Here is a 16,893-nt window from a genome sequence, read left to right as displayed (position 1 = left end):
TGATGCTAGTGTTATGATCTGGGGTTGCTTCTGTTGGTCACGTCTAGTTTTAGCAACTTTAGATGTCCTAAAAATTAGGTCAACTGACAACCTAAATATTCTGAATGACCAGGTTTTTGGTCTTGTTTTTCTATGATGGCACGAGAATATTTCAAGATTACGATGCTAGGATTCAATGGGCTTAAACTGTGAAAGAAACGTTCGGAGAACATAAGACAAATTTTTTTTTGGCCATTGCACAGTTATCTGACTCTCCCACCATCAATGCAAGATCTTAGAGAGAACCTAATGAGTCTCTGGATGGAACTAAATGTTGTGAAATTGCATATGCTTATTAAAGCGTGGCCAAACTGAATGTGTGCCATAATCAAAGTAAAAGCTGCTCCAACAAAATATTATTTTATTATACTTATTTTTTGGCAAGGGCGATAGATAGATAGATAGATAGATAGATAGATAGATAGATAGATAGATAGATAGATAGATAGAATTTCTATGGGATGAGTCATCATCAGACATAGGTATGGTCCTCTCCGTAACTCTTTTAAATGATTTTTGTCATTCCTTAACCGTTCCGTTCGCACAGTTGGCTATTCGGCAAAACCTGGTGCGAGCATATGACCAGATTTGCTTCTTTATCGTCAGGCTGCGACAAAAGAGAAAATCAAATGCACATATTCATAAGATAATTTGTTTTGGCAGTTTGCCAGGAATAGCTTGAGCGTGGCACAATGGGGGGTAAAATGCTGAATCATGGAAATGAACTGAGGCTAATGTTCTCATCCCTGAACAACCCAGAGTTCACTGCAGCCAAGCTTACGGTAGTTTTATATTTTATATTCACCGAGGTCCCTGAGTTTGAGTCCCTTTGTGATGGAAAATGAAAATCCATGTCATTGTTTATTCAAACATTTATTTAAAAAAAAATTACACTTTTATTACTGTCATTACATCTTTAAGACAGGAGAACCTTGTTTTATTCTAATATTTGCAAATTGTATTACCCATGACAATCCAAAAACCCTTGAGCTCCATCTGATATGTCCACCTCAAGGTTTTGGATTGGAAAGGTTAGGCAAACGGCGAGTATTAATGCCAAAGAAACACCTCAAGACTTGAGATAACTTTGTATTTCTTTTATTGAATAATTTCATTCATAGACATGACAGAAGTACTGTTTTTTTTTTTAGAGAAGGAGGAATGAGTGGTAGAGATTTAACAGTTGACCTGATGATAGAGAAGGATTTAGCCTGGCAGCAGTCAAGTCACTGGCAGCACTAATGCAAATGATGCAGTCAAGCCAAGAATACACCCTCACCCACAATGTACACAAGGACAAAGTCAACATACAATGGCATGATTGCAGTAGGAAGTTGACTTGGGCATCCTACACAAGCCATCTACCTAAAAGCATGTCCACTACATTGGATGCTACTCTTCTACTCTTAGAATTAAGAAGCACAGTTTCAATGTACACAAGTATTCTTAAAATTAGCCCGACTCAGAGGATCACCAGATCTCTCCACATGGTGCTTCCCTGAGATCTTCATCCTATCCTCTTCATAAAGCTATAATCTCTATACTGGTTCCTGTAATTAAGACTTCACTCACAGGTGTACTTTAAATCAAGGGTCCATATCATAGGAAAAATTTGGCACGGTTTAGCTCGAAGCTACAGTAGATATGTAAGTAGATGTCAAACAATGTCTGGACCCATTAAAGTGCCAACTTGTGTGAGTTCATGCCATCTCAGAGGCTCGGGAGTTATTTTAACAAGCCTGCACACACCACACTCGTATGCAGTACATGATACTCAGAACCAAATGACCATTTTAAAGTCTTGTAGGACTTTTGAAGATCTGAAAAAAAGGATGTGTGCCTCGTTGAACTTGCTGCCAAGCCCTTTATTGATAGGGTACCATAAAACCAGGGTTGTATACAGTCTTACTTGGTGTAATTTGTGTAATCTTAGGTTTACCCAGTGCATCAGTATTGTATTTCTAATTACAATAAAAAAAGTTTGGCATCTGAAAAACAATGCAATTACAGCTGAAACAGAATGAGGCAAATATGACAAAGTCATGCTTTTAAACACTTGAGCACTACAGTAATAAGTAACTCCAGTTTCTTCTGCTGTGTTTGAGGCGAAGTGTAATTCCCCTCCTACCATACAACTAGTCAGCGGCACTGAAAACACCCCCCTCAACTCAACCGCCACTACCAGTTCCTTCCCTGTTTGCAAAGTGATCTAAAATGAATAATACTGTTAACCATCCAAAGCGTCTCTTCTCTAATTTGAAATTAGTTTATACCATTATAACAAATTGCTGTTACGAAAAGTTAATCATCAACGTTAGAGCTATCACTAATGTTAGCCGGCCAGCTTGTTACTACTACTGTAGCTGCTACTCAGTAATGCTTCTTATTATTGTCTGCTATTGGTGCTGTGCTGCGAGCTAAAGTACAGGGCAAACAAAAAACACCCTTTCATAAAGAGTGTCCATTGTTTTAACTCAAGGTGGGAAAAGGCATTATTACAGTTTGCAAACGAGCATTTAGACAGCACTACAACGGACGTTCGATCAAAACTTTTGATTGTGCAGAATAACACTGTCATTTAAGATCTACCCTTTATTTCTCTATATAATCCCCTGCAACACTAATGCACTCGTGCCAACATTTCACTAGTGTCATGATCGGACTGCCTGCTTCACATCCAAAACGCTGGCCTCCCAAGAACTCCTTTAATAGCCCAAACATGTGGAAATGCCCTGGAGCGATAACTCCTAGCCGAGTTCCTGTGCAAGTGGTGCTGTGGGCAGTATGAGGTCATGCATTGTCCTGCAAAAATTCAAACCAGGATCATGGCTTCGGCATACTGAGAAAACTTCCTATTGTACCCTGATGGTGTCCAAGCACTAGTGAAACCCTGGGATAAGTGCATTAGTGTAGCAGGGAATTATATAGAGAAATAATAGTGTTCACTTATTCTGTATACTCAAAAGTCCCGGTTTGACCTGAATGCCCCTCATGCTTTATTAAAGGTTTTCTATTATTTATCTTACCAACGGGGTGCTTTTGTGCTCCAGCTGAGGTTCTCTATAAAGCTAGTGTGAGCTACAAACTCATCTTTTTGAAAAAAAATACAAAGATTTGTGTCCTATTTAGATGAGTTACATAAATAACAGATTTATGCACACAGGTATTTAAACCTTAGACGCAACTACAGAATTAAGTGCTACTCAGACAGTTGGGGTATCAGCGCACAATATTAAAATATATTTTTTTAAGGTGCAAAAGATAGTATGCGCTGGATCAAGTGCTGGATCAAGTGCTGGATCAAGTGCTTTTATAAACCAAACATTATTGTTTAATTGAACGAGTGATTATCAATATGATAATTACTATCAGAAGACAATTCAGTTATCCCAAAGACAAATGCTGATGTTTCAAAGAATCTGGCAAACTCAGAGGTGTGAATGACTAACAGGTTATTTATATAATCTGTGTGGGGTTTACAGAAAATCCACTTAAGCATGTGTGTAATCTATTCAAATACGAGTAACCTTCCCTGAGTAAATATGTAGGGTGTAGGATTTGGACTTAGTTGCCAAGTCTGCGATTTTAATTCCTGTACAGGAAAGTGTGCAGCCGATACGTGGGAAGCCGTTGTCCCTTGGACTGTACTTACTCATTTGCTGCAGATGCAATAGATAGAGATTACTGTAGGTTGAGAAATGATTGAGTTTTGTTAACAAAATGATGGATCTCAAACATGTACAGTATGATGCAACTATTAGCCTTGAGCTAGGCTACTATTATTATTATCACTAAACTATAATATTTCGGACTGTGATATAAAAAGCATAAAAATAGTTTTTAGCTCAAAATTGAACTGAACTGAACTGGACTGGTCATAATCCAGTCATACATGTTTATATTCCTGCAATACACTGACAACATCCCGCAATAAGGTAATTAATTAAGTTAGTTAAAGAGCCACAAATAACATTACAAGGTACAGAGTAACTGGGGTTAATGAACAGAGGTGGGGGAAAAAATCGATTTAGTCCTGAATAGTGATTTCCTTTTTGTGGCGATTTACATATCGCCACACTGACTCTAAAATAGATTAAAATATATATATAATAAAACTAACTTATTACACACGCTTAAACAAGTCTTAAAACACTGTGGGGCTAATTTGTCAAAAATCGTGTGCGTTCGAAGCGTGCCCCAAGCCACTCAACCTGTTGGAGGCATTTGAGGAGGTAAAACATCGCTGTTTCTTTATAATCCTATAGGAGGTACACTCTGTACTATTTACACATTTACATCCCGGGCAAGAGGAGTGAATTACTATATGTTTCATTTCATAATAATTCATGCAGAGAACATAGATACTCGCTGCTCAGTTAAATGTTAAACTCTTGTATTTGAAGTATTGTTTATATGCTGCATTTGTTTGTTTTTCTAAGTGAGAAACCGAATGCTATAAGGAACCGGCTACAGGGGTTTTTTCCTATGACAGCACATCCTGACGTGTTCAATAAGAATTACACGAGAACCTTGCGTGCAGTTGCGTTTAAATGTTGCGCAACGTCTTGCGAAACAAGTTATAGCAGCTATACAGCACTATATGGTATGTGGATCATACAAGTCACTGGGTACGCGTTCTAACTTACTGATACTACTGATACTAATACTGATACCAAGACCCAAGAGCGCGCTTTGCTACTTGCACTTGCAAAATTGTTCCAATACTACAACAAAAATTGTCCCTCCTCACCAGCATGTCAAAGCAATGTTAACCTACTCCATGAGAGAGGGAAATGGAACAATCTTTCTGGTCGTGAACCTAGGAATAATACAAAACCCATAAAAAGAGAACTGCCGGACCAGCAATCACATCCGCTTATGTTCCTTTCTCTCTAAGTTTAAAGTGAATGAGTAAAAGTAAAGGTACGCTGGTATGCTAGCTTGCAGTGCATTTCTCCAGTTGATCTGTCATGCTAATCTGAGCTTAGCAGTGCAACTCTCAGTCTTTGAGTACCTCATTTGCTTGCCAGCCATGGCATGAACCAGTAAGAAACAGATGCAGATTATGAGAGATGACCAGGCTGGTGACTGGTTGGAACAGATGAGAGGGGAAATGAGGTTGTTACTGTACATAAACAACCCATTTGTTTATGTATCTTTAGGCACTTTGCATCCTGTCACAGTAAAAAAAAATTCTTTCATTTCATCTACATTATTTAATTTCATTTAATATAAAGAATTGAGCGAGGGCTCAAGAATTATGCACAGTAAGTTTTATCTTATTATATCATATTGAGCTGCTGCTGTTGTTGTTGTTTATGAGCGGTTGCCATGGTACTAAAAGACCACAAAGAATGAAAAGGAGGCCGTTTCCTGGCAATCTACTTACTGCTAATTCTAATGATCAGATATGTAAAAGTATATTGCTTTTTCCAGTAAGCACATAATAAAACTAGTATTTTTCTCACACTAAAAACAAAGATGAAGATTAGGTGGATCAAGCGTGCGAAAAAGCATATCAGAAAGAACGATGAGGAGTTTACTTCACAAATCGATCAGTTTCAATGTTCACGGACTAACAAAAAGAAAATTAGACACATCTGATGGTGTGATTCTGACGTGGGACATTTTCCGATGGGACAGAGCCAAATGAATGTACAATTGACTTAAACAAACACATTAATATACAGTAAACCTGTTATTCGACTTGGAGCTGAAACTAATATCAGCGCTGCTGTTGGAGAAAATAAAATCACTCGTTTCTTTTTTCGACCAATCTGATTCGAGAATCCGGCAGCGCTGTGGTATCGTTATAAACGTAACCGCAAACTCGCATTAGCTATACACTAGAACTTCTTCATGTTTTTTTTTTTTCCCTGTAAATATTTACAGGACCCAATGCATTAACAAAGCCGAGATAAGGTAAAAAGGAAAAAAAAACTGATTGTAACATAAGTAAAAATATAATATAAATAGGTGATAAATAATGATAATGTGATAAAAACAAATTCACAAAATCCCACAATGTGTTTCTGTTACACTGATGTTTTTCGAGAGTGTTAACAGCAAAGTGTCCGTTTAGAGACCTCACAAAGTGGTCATGTTAGTAAATGATGCCGTAGCGTCATGTTTGAACTGACTTCTGGAAATCAACCCTCTTCTACCACCAACAGACACAAGACATGGCTTACGGTGCACTCCTGATGTTTAGTTTTTTTCTTTTGAAAGATTGAACAATCCAATTTCATCTTCCGTTCCTCAGGAGCGACTACGGTCTTCGTGCGTCCCCACCAAGATCTTGCTGTACATTTTTTGTTGCTCTTCTTTAAAGGTGTCTTTGACTTTACTGCGCTTTAAGCCACCGTCCCTAAACACAAACACACAGTCATGCAATATAATTAATATGAATATGAAAAGATAAATCCTGTCAGAATGTTTCACACCTTTATCATAATATAGCACCTGAATGCATTCAGAGAAAAAACAGTCAGAAGGTCCCAGGTTCAAACCCCAACAGCACCATGAAATTGGTGTACCAGAGTGAGTTTACTAAGCACAAGCATATAATAAGCACTTATGCTATGTTCATTACCAGCCTAAAGTAAATCAATTCTGATCATTTACTCTAATGTGACACAGATCAGATTTAGTTTCTTTGGATCTGAGTCACTTTCACACGTGGTGTTAGATTGAGTATATATCTGAGACACTACTGTACGATTGAGTAGAACAGGCAGATTAAATTCATGCAGTGTTTTGCCTCTGCACATGCATAGGGCAATGTCAGTCTGGGGATTTCATAAGAGAGCTTGCAACAGCTGCTAAAACAGCTAATGTAAGCCTTTTTGGTTTTCTTTTTTTCTTCTGGACTTCAACTACTGTAATACTGCTTGCCGTCCTCCAGAACAGCTGTTTTTCCAAACTTTGCAAACACACCATCTAATTCCATGGTCCTTCCTGATTTTCATTTCTTTCTACATTATGCTGAAGGCGCCCAAAATATGCATTAATCTCCTTTTAACAGTTGATATTGAGATGTTTCTGCTACTTACGCTCTGTAAATCCGTCATAACGGCTCTAATCTGAGATGCTGTTTGTTAATAGGTTATTTCTGAGGCTGGTAACTCTAAATGAACTTCTCCTCTGCAGCAGGGGTTAAGTTGAGGTCTCGCTTTCCTGAAAAGGTCTTCATGAGAGACATGATGCTTGATGGGTATTGCAAATACACTTAACAATACTGTTTATACAACTGTTCCATAACAACTGACAAAATAATTGTTGATGTTGTGGCTTTACGTGCATTTAGATGACATCTATTCAGATGATAAGAGACATTATATTTAGATTGTTCATAACTTTTTTATTTTTATTGCTTCACAAAAATGCCATTTATATCTTTAGAACAAAGAGTAATTTTTTTGCCCTTGTTAACAAACGACAGCATAACCACTGTCATTTCCTACACGGCAGCTGGGTGTGTTTTGGTCAGAAGCAAAACTTTCTAAGGCTTTACGCTTACTCACCACAGCAGGTCCACCAGGCCACCCTGTCTTGCGATAGCTGCTTTGACCCGGTTAGCGAACTGCACGGCGTCCTCGTCTTTCTGTTAACATGAACCCAGAAGACGAGTGTAAAACTTTCAAGACATTTACAAGGTATCAAGTGATCGGGCTTGTTTGTGTGACAGTTTGAAAGAGAAAATGAGGACTCCCATCTGCGAGCTGTGTTGGAACACAAGAGGCATAATCAAAACTTTTTCTGTTACTGAGTTTATATACAGTGCATCGGGAAAGTATTCACAGCGCTTCACTTTTTCCACATTTTGCTATGTTAAAGGCTTATTTCCAAATGTATTAAAATTATATTTTTTCTGAAAATTATACAAACAATACCCCATAATGACAAAGTGAATGAAGTGCGTTTAAAATCTTTGCAAATTTATTAAAAATAAAAAGTTAAAAAAAAAAAAGAGACAGAGAAACGCTGGAGCTCTTTCAGACTGACCATCGGGATCTTGGTCACTTCCCTGACTATGGCCCTTCTCCCCTAATTACTCACTTTGGCCAGGCGGACCTCTCTAGAAAGGTTTTAAACTTCTTGCATATATGGATGACCACTGTGCTCATTGGGACCTTCAGTGCTGCAGAAATTTTTCTGTACCCTTATCCAGACCTGTGCCTGTTTATAATCCTCTCTCTGAGGTCTACGGACAACTCCTTGGACTTCATGGCTTGGTTTGTTCTCTGCCATGCAATGTAGGACGTTATATAGACAGGTGTGTGCCTTTTCAAATCCAATCCAATTCAATCAACTGAATTGACCACAGGTGGACTCCAATCCAAGGATGTTCAGTGGAGAGAGGATGCGCTTGAGGTCAATTTTGAGTGTCAAGGCTGTGAATTAAAAAAAAATAAAATTTGCAAAGATTTAAAACAAACTTCTTTGACGTTGTTATTATGGGGTATTACATAGCAAAATGTGGAAAAAGTGAAGCTCTGTGAATACTTTCTGAATGCACTGTACACACACACACACACACACACACACGCACACTGCAGTATGACTATATTTCCTATTGAAAAGTACTACTTCTGCATTAAAATGCCACTACATGACTAGTCCTATCCTCTAAACTCCAAACCCAACATTAATAGATAATAGAATAAAATACTGTATATACTGTAGAGGGGAAGCATTCACATTTCCACATTCAGTTCCCTGGCAGCAGTATGTCTTTACAGGGTCAATATTGACATGGTTTCAGTCATTTGTGCCCATAAACACAGATGCACACACTAAAATCTCATCTTTTTTTTCCATTAACAGCTCAAAATCATTTGTTCATTCCTCTCATTAAAGAACGACCCATTTTTAAATAAAACGTGTATGCACGTCAGCGCCAATCCGAAGGTCAAGAGGTCAGAAGCTGATTTATTTCCTTTATCTGACAGTTTTACACAGGTTTATATTAATGTGCTTGCTTCCTGGTTGCACCTGATAAAAGAAACCATAGTATCTTTTCTATCTATCTACAAAGAGAGGCTTATTTAGCATGAAGTATGAAGTGTCTGCACCAAGATTCGCACCAGGCAGATATAAAGTACGTATACGATTGACGAAACGATAACGTTACTAGGACGCTGGGTGGCTTCTCAGTAGCACGACAACCACTGACACACTTATTAACATTGAGAGGGAGTAAAAAAAAAAAAAAAGGGAAGTGGTCGATGGAACAACTTTTCAAGGCTGTGATAATGTAAGTGAAAAGAGGAACTGCAAGGTTTGTTGTTCCACGACATAAAAAATACCTCGAAATGGACAAAAAAATGTGGCAGGTTGTTCATTATTGCAGCTGGAAGATGCTGTGATGTATACAATGAAAACCATGAAAAAGATGAATGAAAGACTTTAGGCATGCTGTCATGGGAAAATAATCAACTTCAACAAGGTGGGGGTTTTACTATGCGTTGATTATTTTCCTGTTTATTATTTACACTCCAGGATCTAAAGGCATTTAAATATTAATGTCCCAATCTGTTTATATTGCGTTCAAACTGAGATTCTTAAGGGAAACAAAAGTAGGAAAAATACATTAAAAACAATAAACAATCATTTGTTTTTTTTTTTCAAAGAAATTTATAAGAATGTGAAAGAATTAAATCTGTTAACCAGCTTATGTGAGGTTAAGAAATCCAAGCTTTTGCATTATAATCGGTTAAAATAATTCTGTGTCGTCTATGATTGGTTAGAAATCTAGAACACCAAGGCGGGGCCTACAATATTCGTTGATTATTAAATCTCAGTGTCAGCGTAAATCATGTACAATCATTTTATTTTTAAATACGACTTTCGTTAACAATTATGAATATTTTGCCAAGGAATATTTTGCAATATTTTGTAAGGAAAGTTCAACAGATGTCTCATCTTTTCCAGCGAATCCTGCCTTCTGGGTTATGATTGGGTAAAAGTATTCTGTTTAATCAATGATTGGTTCAATCCCTAATGCGCATAACATGCGACAAAGGTATGAATTCATTTGTGATGTATTTAGCACAGATTAGTCGAGTGTAGCCAAAGCTAAACAATGAATATTTATCAAGTATTAAATCTCAGCGTTGTTCAAGTCAAACCATGACTTTTATTTTGCAGAATAATGAAACATGGTTATAAAAGTAAAAACTTTATTTATCTTTTATTTTTCTATATAATCCCCTGCTACACTAATGCACTTATCCCAGCGTTACACTAGTGCTTAGATATGATCAAGGCAGAAAGTTTTTTCAGTATGCCAGAGCCATGATCGAACACTTCTGAAACGCTGGCCTCCCAGGAACTCCTTTAATGGCCCAAACATGTGGAAATAGCTTACAGCGAGGTCAGGACTGTACAGGGGATGTGCCAATAACTCCCAGGTGCGGGTCAGGCCTTAAACAAGCACGCTTGGATTTCTAAGGTGACCTCATATAAAAACATCACTTCCCCAAACCTGTTATGCAGCTCTGCTGTTTTCTGGAAGGACGTAATTCAGCATTTCTATATAATCTGAAACGGCGAACGTAAAATGAAAGACATTTGCGGTATGAAAAAATGGTGATAAAAATGCATGATAATGCTGCCTTCAAGAGCACCTTTACATTCTTGTGTGAAGTTCGGAGGTGGTGTTACAACATAGTGTGTGAAGTGGTTCTGATTGAAAAAAAAAAAGAACACAAATGTCATAAAAATACTAATTTACTTTGTATTATCAATGACAAAAAAATTATTTTGACTGGGATATGTGAGGAAAAAAAAGTCCACGAGGTACATATGGCAAATAATCTTGATTTTGACTTATGGAACATTGGTGACTCATTAGAAGATTTCTCTGTCTGTCATGGGGAAGGCTTGGGTGCGATTCCCACCCGATGCCCAAACCCCAGCCACTGGATGCAGTGCCAGTCTCAAACCCGGATGAAATGGGAGGGTTGCATGAGAAAGGGCGTCCAGCGTAAAACCTGTGGCAATCGGATAGTCCGTTGTGGCAACCCCTTGACATGAGCAGCCAAAGGACTAACACCAGCAATCTTAATTTTGACTTGTGGCTGGCGTTTCTTATAAATGTCAAATTTTTTACATTGGGTAACTTGTAAAAACTCCATTACTGTATTGGCGTTTACCTCAGAATTTTACCTCAGAATTGGGATTTTTCTGCCAGCACTTGAAGGCAGCACAAGTCCTACGGATAAGTCATTTTAAAACATTCGACTAGAATACGTATTAAAATATGTAAAGTATACGACAAGAACTTCATTTCTTCTTTTCTATTTTTACATCTAGCAACACAGGTGCTATTTCATCTTAACGTTTAGGAAAGCACCAGCAGAAGCAGAAAGCTAGCTCCCTTACCGATTTTTTCCATCATGAATTTGATTATGATATTTAAAGCGAAGCCTCCTAACCCAGTCAAATTTCCTGCTGTGGTTTCATGTGTATTTGCTTGAGTTTTCTGTGTGCATTTGAACGTGTATTAGCACCAGCAGACCCATTTGCATGGGCGCATGCAAAGCCGGACCTCAAGCTTCCAAAATGTGGAGGACGAGGCCTGAGCTCAAAGCTCTGATTTGAGTACTGATGCAAAAAGTGGGTTTGCTATGCAAGTTTAAACCTCCTGAATCCGTGAGTGTTGTTGCTCACCTGTCGGCTCATGGGCGGGAGGTACCAGACGCTGCACACTATGGCCCAGCTGCTCATCATGTGGAGGAGATACGTCACCATGCCGAATTTGCTGCTGTTCCAGAAGGCGTCTCCGAAGCGAGGATCATACTGCACAAAGCAATCGTAAACAAAACGATACGTGGTATCGTAAACAAAAATGTTAAAAATTCCTACAGGCTAGATGAGATGCCTCGCTAATAACCTTGCTAAGAACTTATTATTGCTATTATGTAAATAAAGTGCAAATCTGGTTTTTCTGCATTTTTAAGCTGCACAGATACTAACCTTGATGGCCACTGGGTAGATAGTTGAAGCGATTTCGAAGCTTCCCTTCTTAAACATCATCACAGATGTGTTGTTGATGCAGGTACCTATTTACAAAGTTTAGAGTCACACCTAACAACAAAGTCTCATAAAGTTCGCATGATAAAGCGTCCTGACAAAGAAAACCAAGCCAGGATAGAAAACTGCAAATTTATGACTTCACCTTCGGGAAAAATGAGGATTGGAAGTTTGCTTTTGTCCTCGACGTGATCGCTCAACCTGCAACGAAATTGTATTGATTTGTATAAAAGATAAAGATAAGAAATAATAGAAGGCCAAAACTGTTAATTATTGAATTCAGGTTAATTGTTGAATTCCAATCTTAATACATCTTGAACAATGCTAAGCATCCAACTTTGTATCCAACTCAACATGACTGTGCCCCAGTGCACAAAGCAAGGTCTATAAAAACTTGACTGGCCCTAACACAGAGCCCTGACCTCAACCCCATCGAGCATCTTTAGGATGGACTGTGGACAACTTTCCAAGAAAAATGGAAGCTGTTATAGCTGCAAAAGGGGGACCAACTGCATATTGAAGTATATATGTTTGGATACATATTATGTTTGGATTTGTTTAGTGTACATAGATGCTTAAAGATTTTTAGCACATTTTATGCTGCATCTATTTAGCACTATCCTTAGAAAGTGGAAAAACCTCAATGGTCATATTTGCATGCTTCAGGAATCTGAAAACACCTTTTGAGAACACTTTAGCTTTACGTACTGCATACGTTCCGTCAGCGTGGCAATGTGGCACTGACTTTATGGCACACATGTATAATAACACTGAGGTACAGTGCCACTGTGCCACTGAGGTACTGTGGCTCTCTGGCACTAAAGCAGTCTAGACAGGCTAGAGGTCTTTGTTTCTATGGCACTTAGGATCTGTGGTGCTCAAACACCAGGGCACTGGGGCACTAAGGCACTGAGCCTCTTACACAGTTAGAGTTTTTGTGGCTCTTTGGCTCCTGAAGCACTAAGACACTGTGGCACTGATGTATCGTGGCACAGTCTGGCACTGAGACATTGTGTAAGTGTGGCTTCCAGCCATTCTTGCACTTTGCCACAGATGTAATGTATGACTTTGGCAGTGGCAAACGTGGCAGTGAGGTACTGAAGCACTCTTGCACTTTTGTCGCTTTGGCATGGAGGCAGTCTGGCACACAGGTCCTTGGCACTCTGAGGTACATTTGCACTGTGACATTGAGGTACAGTATGGTGTCACTCTTGGACTGTAGCAGTGAGGTACTGTGGCAATTCTATCTTGACGCGCTACTCTTGTGTAAAAAAAACTTTTAGAATCTTTTTCGTACTGATATACATCTTATTCTAGCCCAGTAATACTCTTCCACGTCTTGGTTGTATAATTCTTGACATTAGAATTTCCCTGTGAGAATAATAAAGCACGCTAGCGCTGTCATTTGTGCTACAATGTTACCTTTTGGCCACAAGATGGCGGTCCTTGACTTCAGATCTTTCAAACCAGATGTGTGGACAAGCCTTCACCATGGACTTCTGAATGAGTCCCATCAGACCTCCATGAATCTGTCCCACCTGAGACACGCAGAGTTCTGTATTACTACATCTGGGAATTGCGCCATGGAAAAACTTTGCGTATTACACACACACAAACACGCACACATTCATACCATTGCATAACAGCCGTCACTGGCTAGTATGAGGACATCGATGGGTGACGTGTGATTGGCGACACAGATTCCTCCATTTTTAGGCTTATTCTCACTGAAAGATGCAAACACACACACACACACAAAAAAAAAATTCAAGTCAAAGTCTGCATTAATATTCACAGCAAAGCAACAAAAGTCATTTTCCGACAATAGCATATGGAATTACTGCTGTTTCCAAAATATGAGGGACGTTCAAGTCAAACCGGGACTTGAGCAGGAAAAGTTGAGCTAAAGTGTCAGTCATGCAGCAGGCAGACCGTACTGAGAAATATTTCTACCTTGATGGAATCCAACAGTAATGAAACACTGGGATAAGTGCATTAGTGTAGCAGAGGAAATAAATATAGAGAGAAATAAAAATACTTTTTACTTTCATAACTGTGTGTGTTATTCTGTGCAATCAAAAGTCTCGGTTTGACTTGAACACCCTTCAACAACAGAAAGCCAAAAAATGCAATAACTCTAGATATAATATAATATCTAATAAAATAGACTTAATATAAAATCATTGCGATAAATGTGTTGTCTGGCAAAGACAGCTCAGGAGAATTCCTGTGATGGCTCACATGCTAGCACAAGCTGCTGAACATGAACAGTCTATTCATCTTTTACTCATTACTTAATTCTCAGTTCTACATGCAGGATCTCTGCTACTACACGCACTAACAACAAAGCTTTGAATGTCCTTAAAAACACACAAGTTCACACTATACTCACAAAGCTGTACCTTGAACTGAACATGCTGCTTTAAGACACATTTCTAACACAGCTTAGTGTAAGATGATCCAGATCCAAGTCTGGGATAGGCAGATGTGTCTGAAAGGCCACATGTAAATAACCCAGCATGCATGTGGCTAGTCACAAATATTCAGGAGTTCTCATGTCGTGATGTGTTAACTGCTGTTCAGGTCGCTCTCTAGGGAACGATCTGACAATTATTGCCACACGAGAAACAGAATGAATAAAAATCAATACATCCGAGTGCAGGAATCAAATAGAGACGTCCATGGCTGTGCGAAACCTGATTTAATCTCAGCTGCACTGAATCGATTTAATAAAAAAAATTTAAAAAAAAGGAATCAGGAATCATTACAGTCAAATGACTGTATACTGTAGAAGTGTGATGGCTCAAGCTGAACAAGTTAAAAAAAGAGACCAAGCAACACATATTAAAGAATTTTTGAATAAAATAAATAATATTAATTAAAGTGCATAGACAAAAATGTCACACACCCCAAGATTTCATTTAGTCACCTTTAGCTTTGATTACAGCACACAGTGTGGTGGCCAGCTCATGTGTGAATTTGATTCCTCATGCTCCCAGAAACACTCTTTCACAATTTGTGTTCTGAAATACGCCTGTGCCATCAGAGGAAAAAAAAAACTCCACAGATTTGATAATCTGGTTATTCCGTACATTCAGGTCAATAGCTGACTTCAATTAGTTGTTACATAACGTTGCTGAGTCTAGACCGGAGCAACTGAAGTAACCCCAGATCATAACACTGCCTCCAGAGGTTTGTACAGTGGGCACAATGCATTCTGGGTGTATCGGTTCACACGCCTATTGTTCTGAAATAGGGTCAATCTGGACTCATCAGACCACATAATGTTTTTCATTGCTCCATTGCAAACTGAAGCCTTTTTTCGCTAACAAGTGGTTTTCTTTTGGCCACACAGCTGTTAAACACTAATCCTGTGAGTTCTCATCACACATTGTGTGTGTACTCTCACTTTCACTATTGAACATGATTGAACATGATTTTGCACTACATACCTTCAGCAAGTGTTTAAGCGATCTCCAATTATGATTTATTATGAATAATTTTTTCTCCCACAAAGTTGACATTTCGGCTCTATCTTTACAAGGTTTGATAATGTGCTCCATTATCACCAGTTCCAGTGATTTCCAAATCTCCTTAGTTGTTTTCTTTTTTTTTATTCTAATTTATAAAAATTATTATTCTTTGACATACAAGGTTGTGTCTAACAAAAACGTTTAATTTGAATAACCGCTATATATATATCCTTATTTTAGAAGTTCCAAACCTCCACATTTTAAATTACCCATGACATCATGCTCATATCTTTTACACTGGGCACTTTGATCTTTTGATCACTTTGATCTTAAATCACAGCAATTCTGTCATGTGATCAGGAAAAACAAAACAGAGGCTGCCATGACTGAATTAACTGTGTTCAGTGCCAAAAAAGAAAACCTTTTCACTCTCTCTTTGTTAATGCTGATTCGATTACTGCATCATTACTGAGGTTGTTCCATGTTATGTGGGATACTGAATTGTAAGCACAGTAATGAAGTTAGTATTTAGTGCAACTAAAGTGATATGCCCCCTTTTTTTCCCCTTTTTCTCCTGATGTTACTTTCACTGTGGGTCATTTATAGTTATATTTTTTAAAATATAACTGTGATGTAATATAAACTTTAGGCACATGCAGATGGTTGATGCACTTATTTACATTTAGGCATTTGGCAGACGCTCTTATCCAGAGCGACTTACATTTTTATCTCATTACACATCTGAGCAGTTAAGGGTTAAGGGCCGCGCTCAAGGGCCCAACAGTGGCAACTTGGTGGTTGTGGGGTTTGAACCTGGGATCTTCCGACCCGTAGTCCAATGCCTTAACCACTGAGCTACCCCTGGCCTACCCCACTAATGGATGTCATTTGGTTAATCCTATTATCTGAACTGTTAGAGGTGGAGGCTGATGATATTGTAAACTTAAGATTTTGTATTACGTATAATGTGTCTCTTTAATTAAAAAAGGTTGCATGCAACAAAACTAAACATTTTTTCCCTGCCACTGGTTTACAGTATGTTTAACTCACTACAAAATCATGAATTTGCTATATTTTAATTAAATCTCAATTACTATATAACTGATAAAACATTGCATACTTAAATGACTTTAAATACATTATAGCGTTTTGAAAAAAAACAACAACAACACAAAAACACACAGAATTCCGACTTGTATAACCCAAGCTACTGTATATTGTCTTGTTTAACACCCTTGTGACTCATAGAACACATGCACAGAATATTCTATCAGTTCACAATACTTCATTTGAAAAACTGGAAAAATGGATTTGTCTTATTTTGCTGTCAAACGATACCTTAAAT

At 38.2% G+C, this 16,893-nt stretch overlaps 1 protein-coding gene across 2 annotated transcripts in view; it reads right to left on the bottom strand.

Annotated features, from left to right (window-relative positions):
• Window positions 1–1,127: 1,127 nt before the first annotated feature.
• Window positions 1,128–16,893, bottom strand: part of LOC128530216 (glycerol-3-phosphate acyltransferase 4-like) — a 30,237-nt gene continuing 14,471 nt past the window's right edge. For both annotated transcript variants that reach the window (XM_053503999.1, XM_053503998.1), the window contains exons 7-13: window positions 13,709–13,802; window positions 13,498–13,613; window positions 12,221–12,276; window positions 12,019–12,104; window positions 11,713–11,841; window positions 7,563–7,642; window positions 1,128–6,406 (exon numbers count right to left, since the gene is read on the bottom strand). In XM_053503999.1, the coding sequence (XP_053359974.1) occupies window positions 6,298–6,406; window positions 7,563–7,642; window positions 11,713–11,841; window positions 12,019–12,104; window positions 12,221–12,276; window positions 13,498–13,613; window positions 13,709–13,802 (670 nt within the window). In that variant the 3' untranslated portion in view covers window positions 1,128–6,297. The remainder of the gene's footprint in view (window positions 6,407–7,562; window positions 7,643–11,712; window positions 11,842–12,018; window positions 12,105–12,220; window positions 12,277–13,497; window positions 13,614–13,708; window positions 13,803–16,893) is intronic.

This window comes from Clarias gariepinus, chromosome 9 (genome assembly GCF_024256425.1).
Source record: "Clarias gariepinus isolate MV-2021 ecotype Netherlands chromosome 9, CGAR_prim_01v2, whole genome shotgun sequence".
NCBI lineage: Eukaryota > Metazoa > Chordata > Actinopteri > Siluriformes > Clariidae > Clarias > Clarias gariepinus.
Note: the sequence above shows the minus strand (reverse complement) of the source record. Positions and strands in the feature narration are given on the sequence as shown.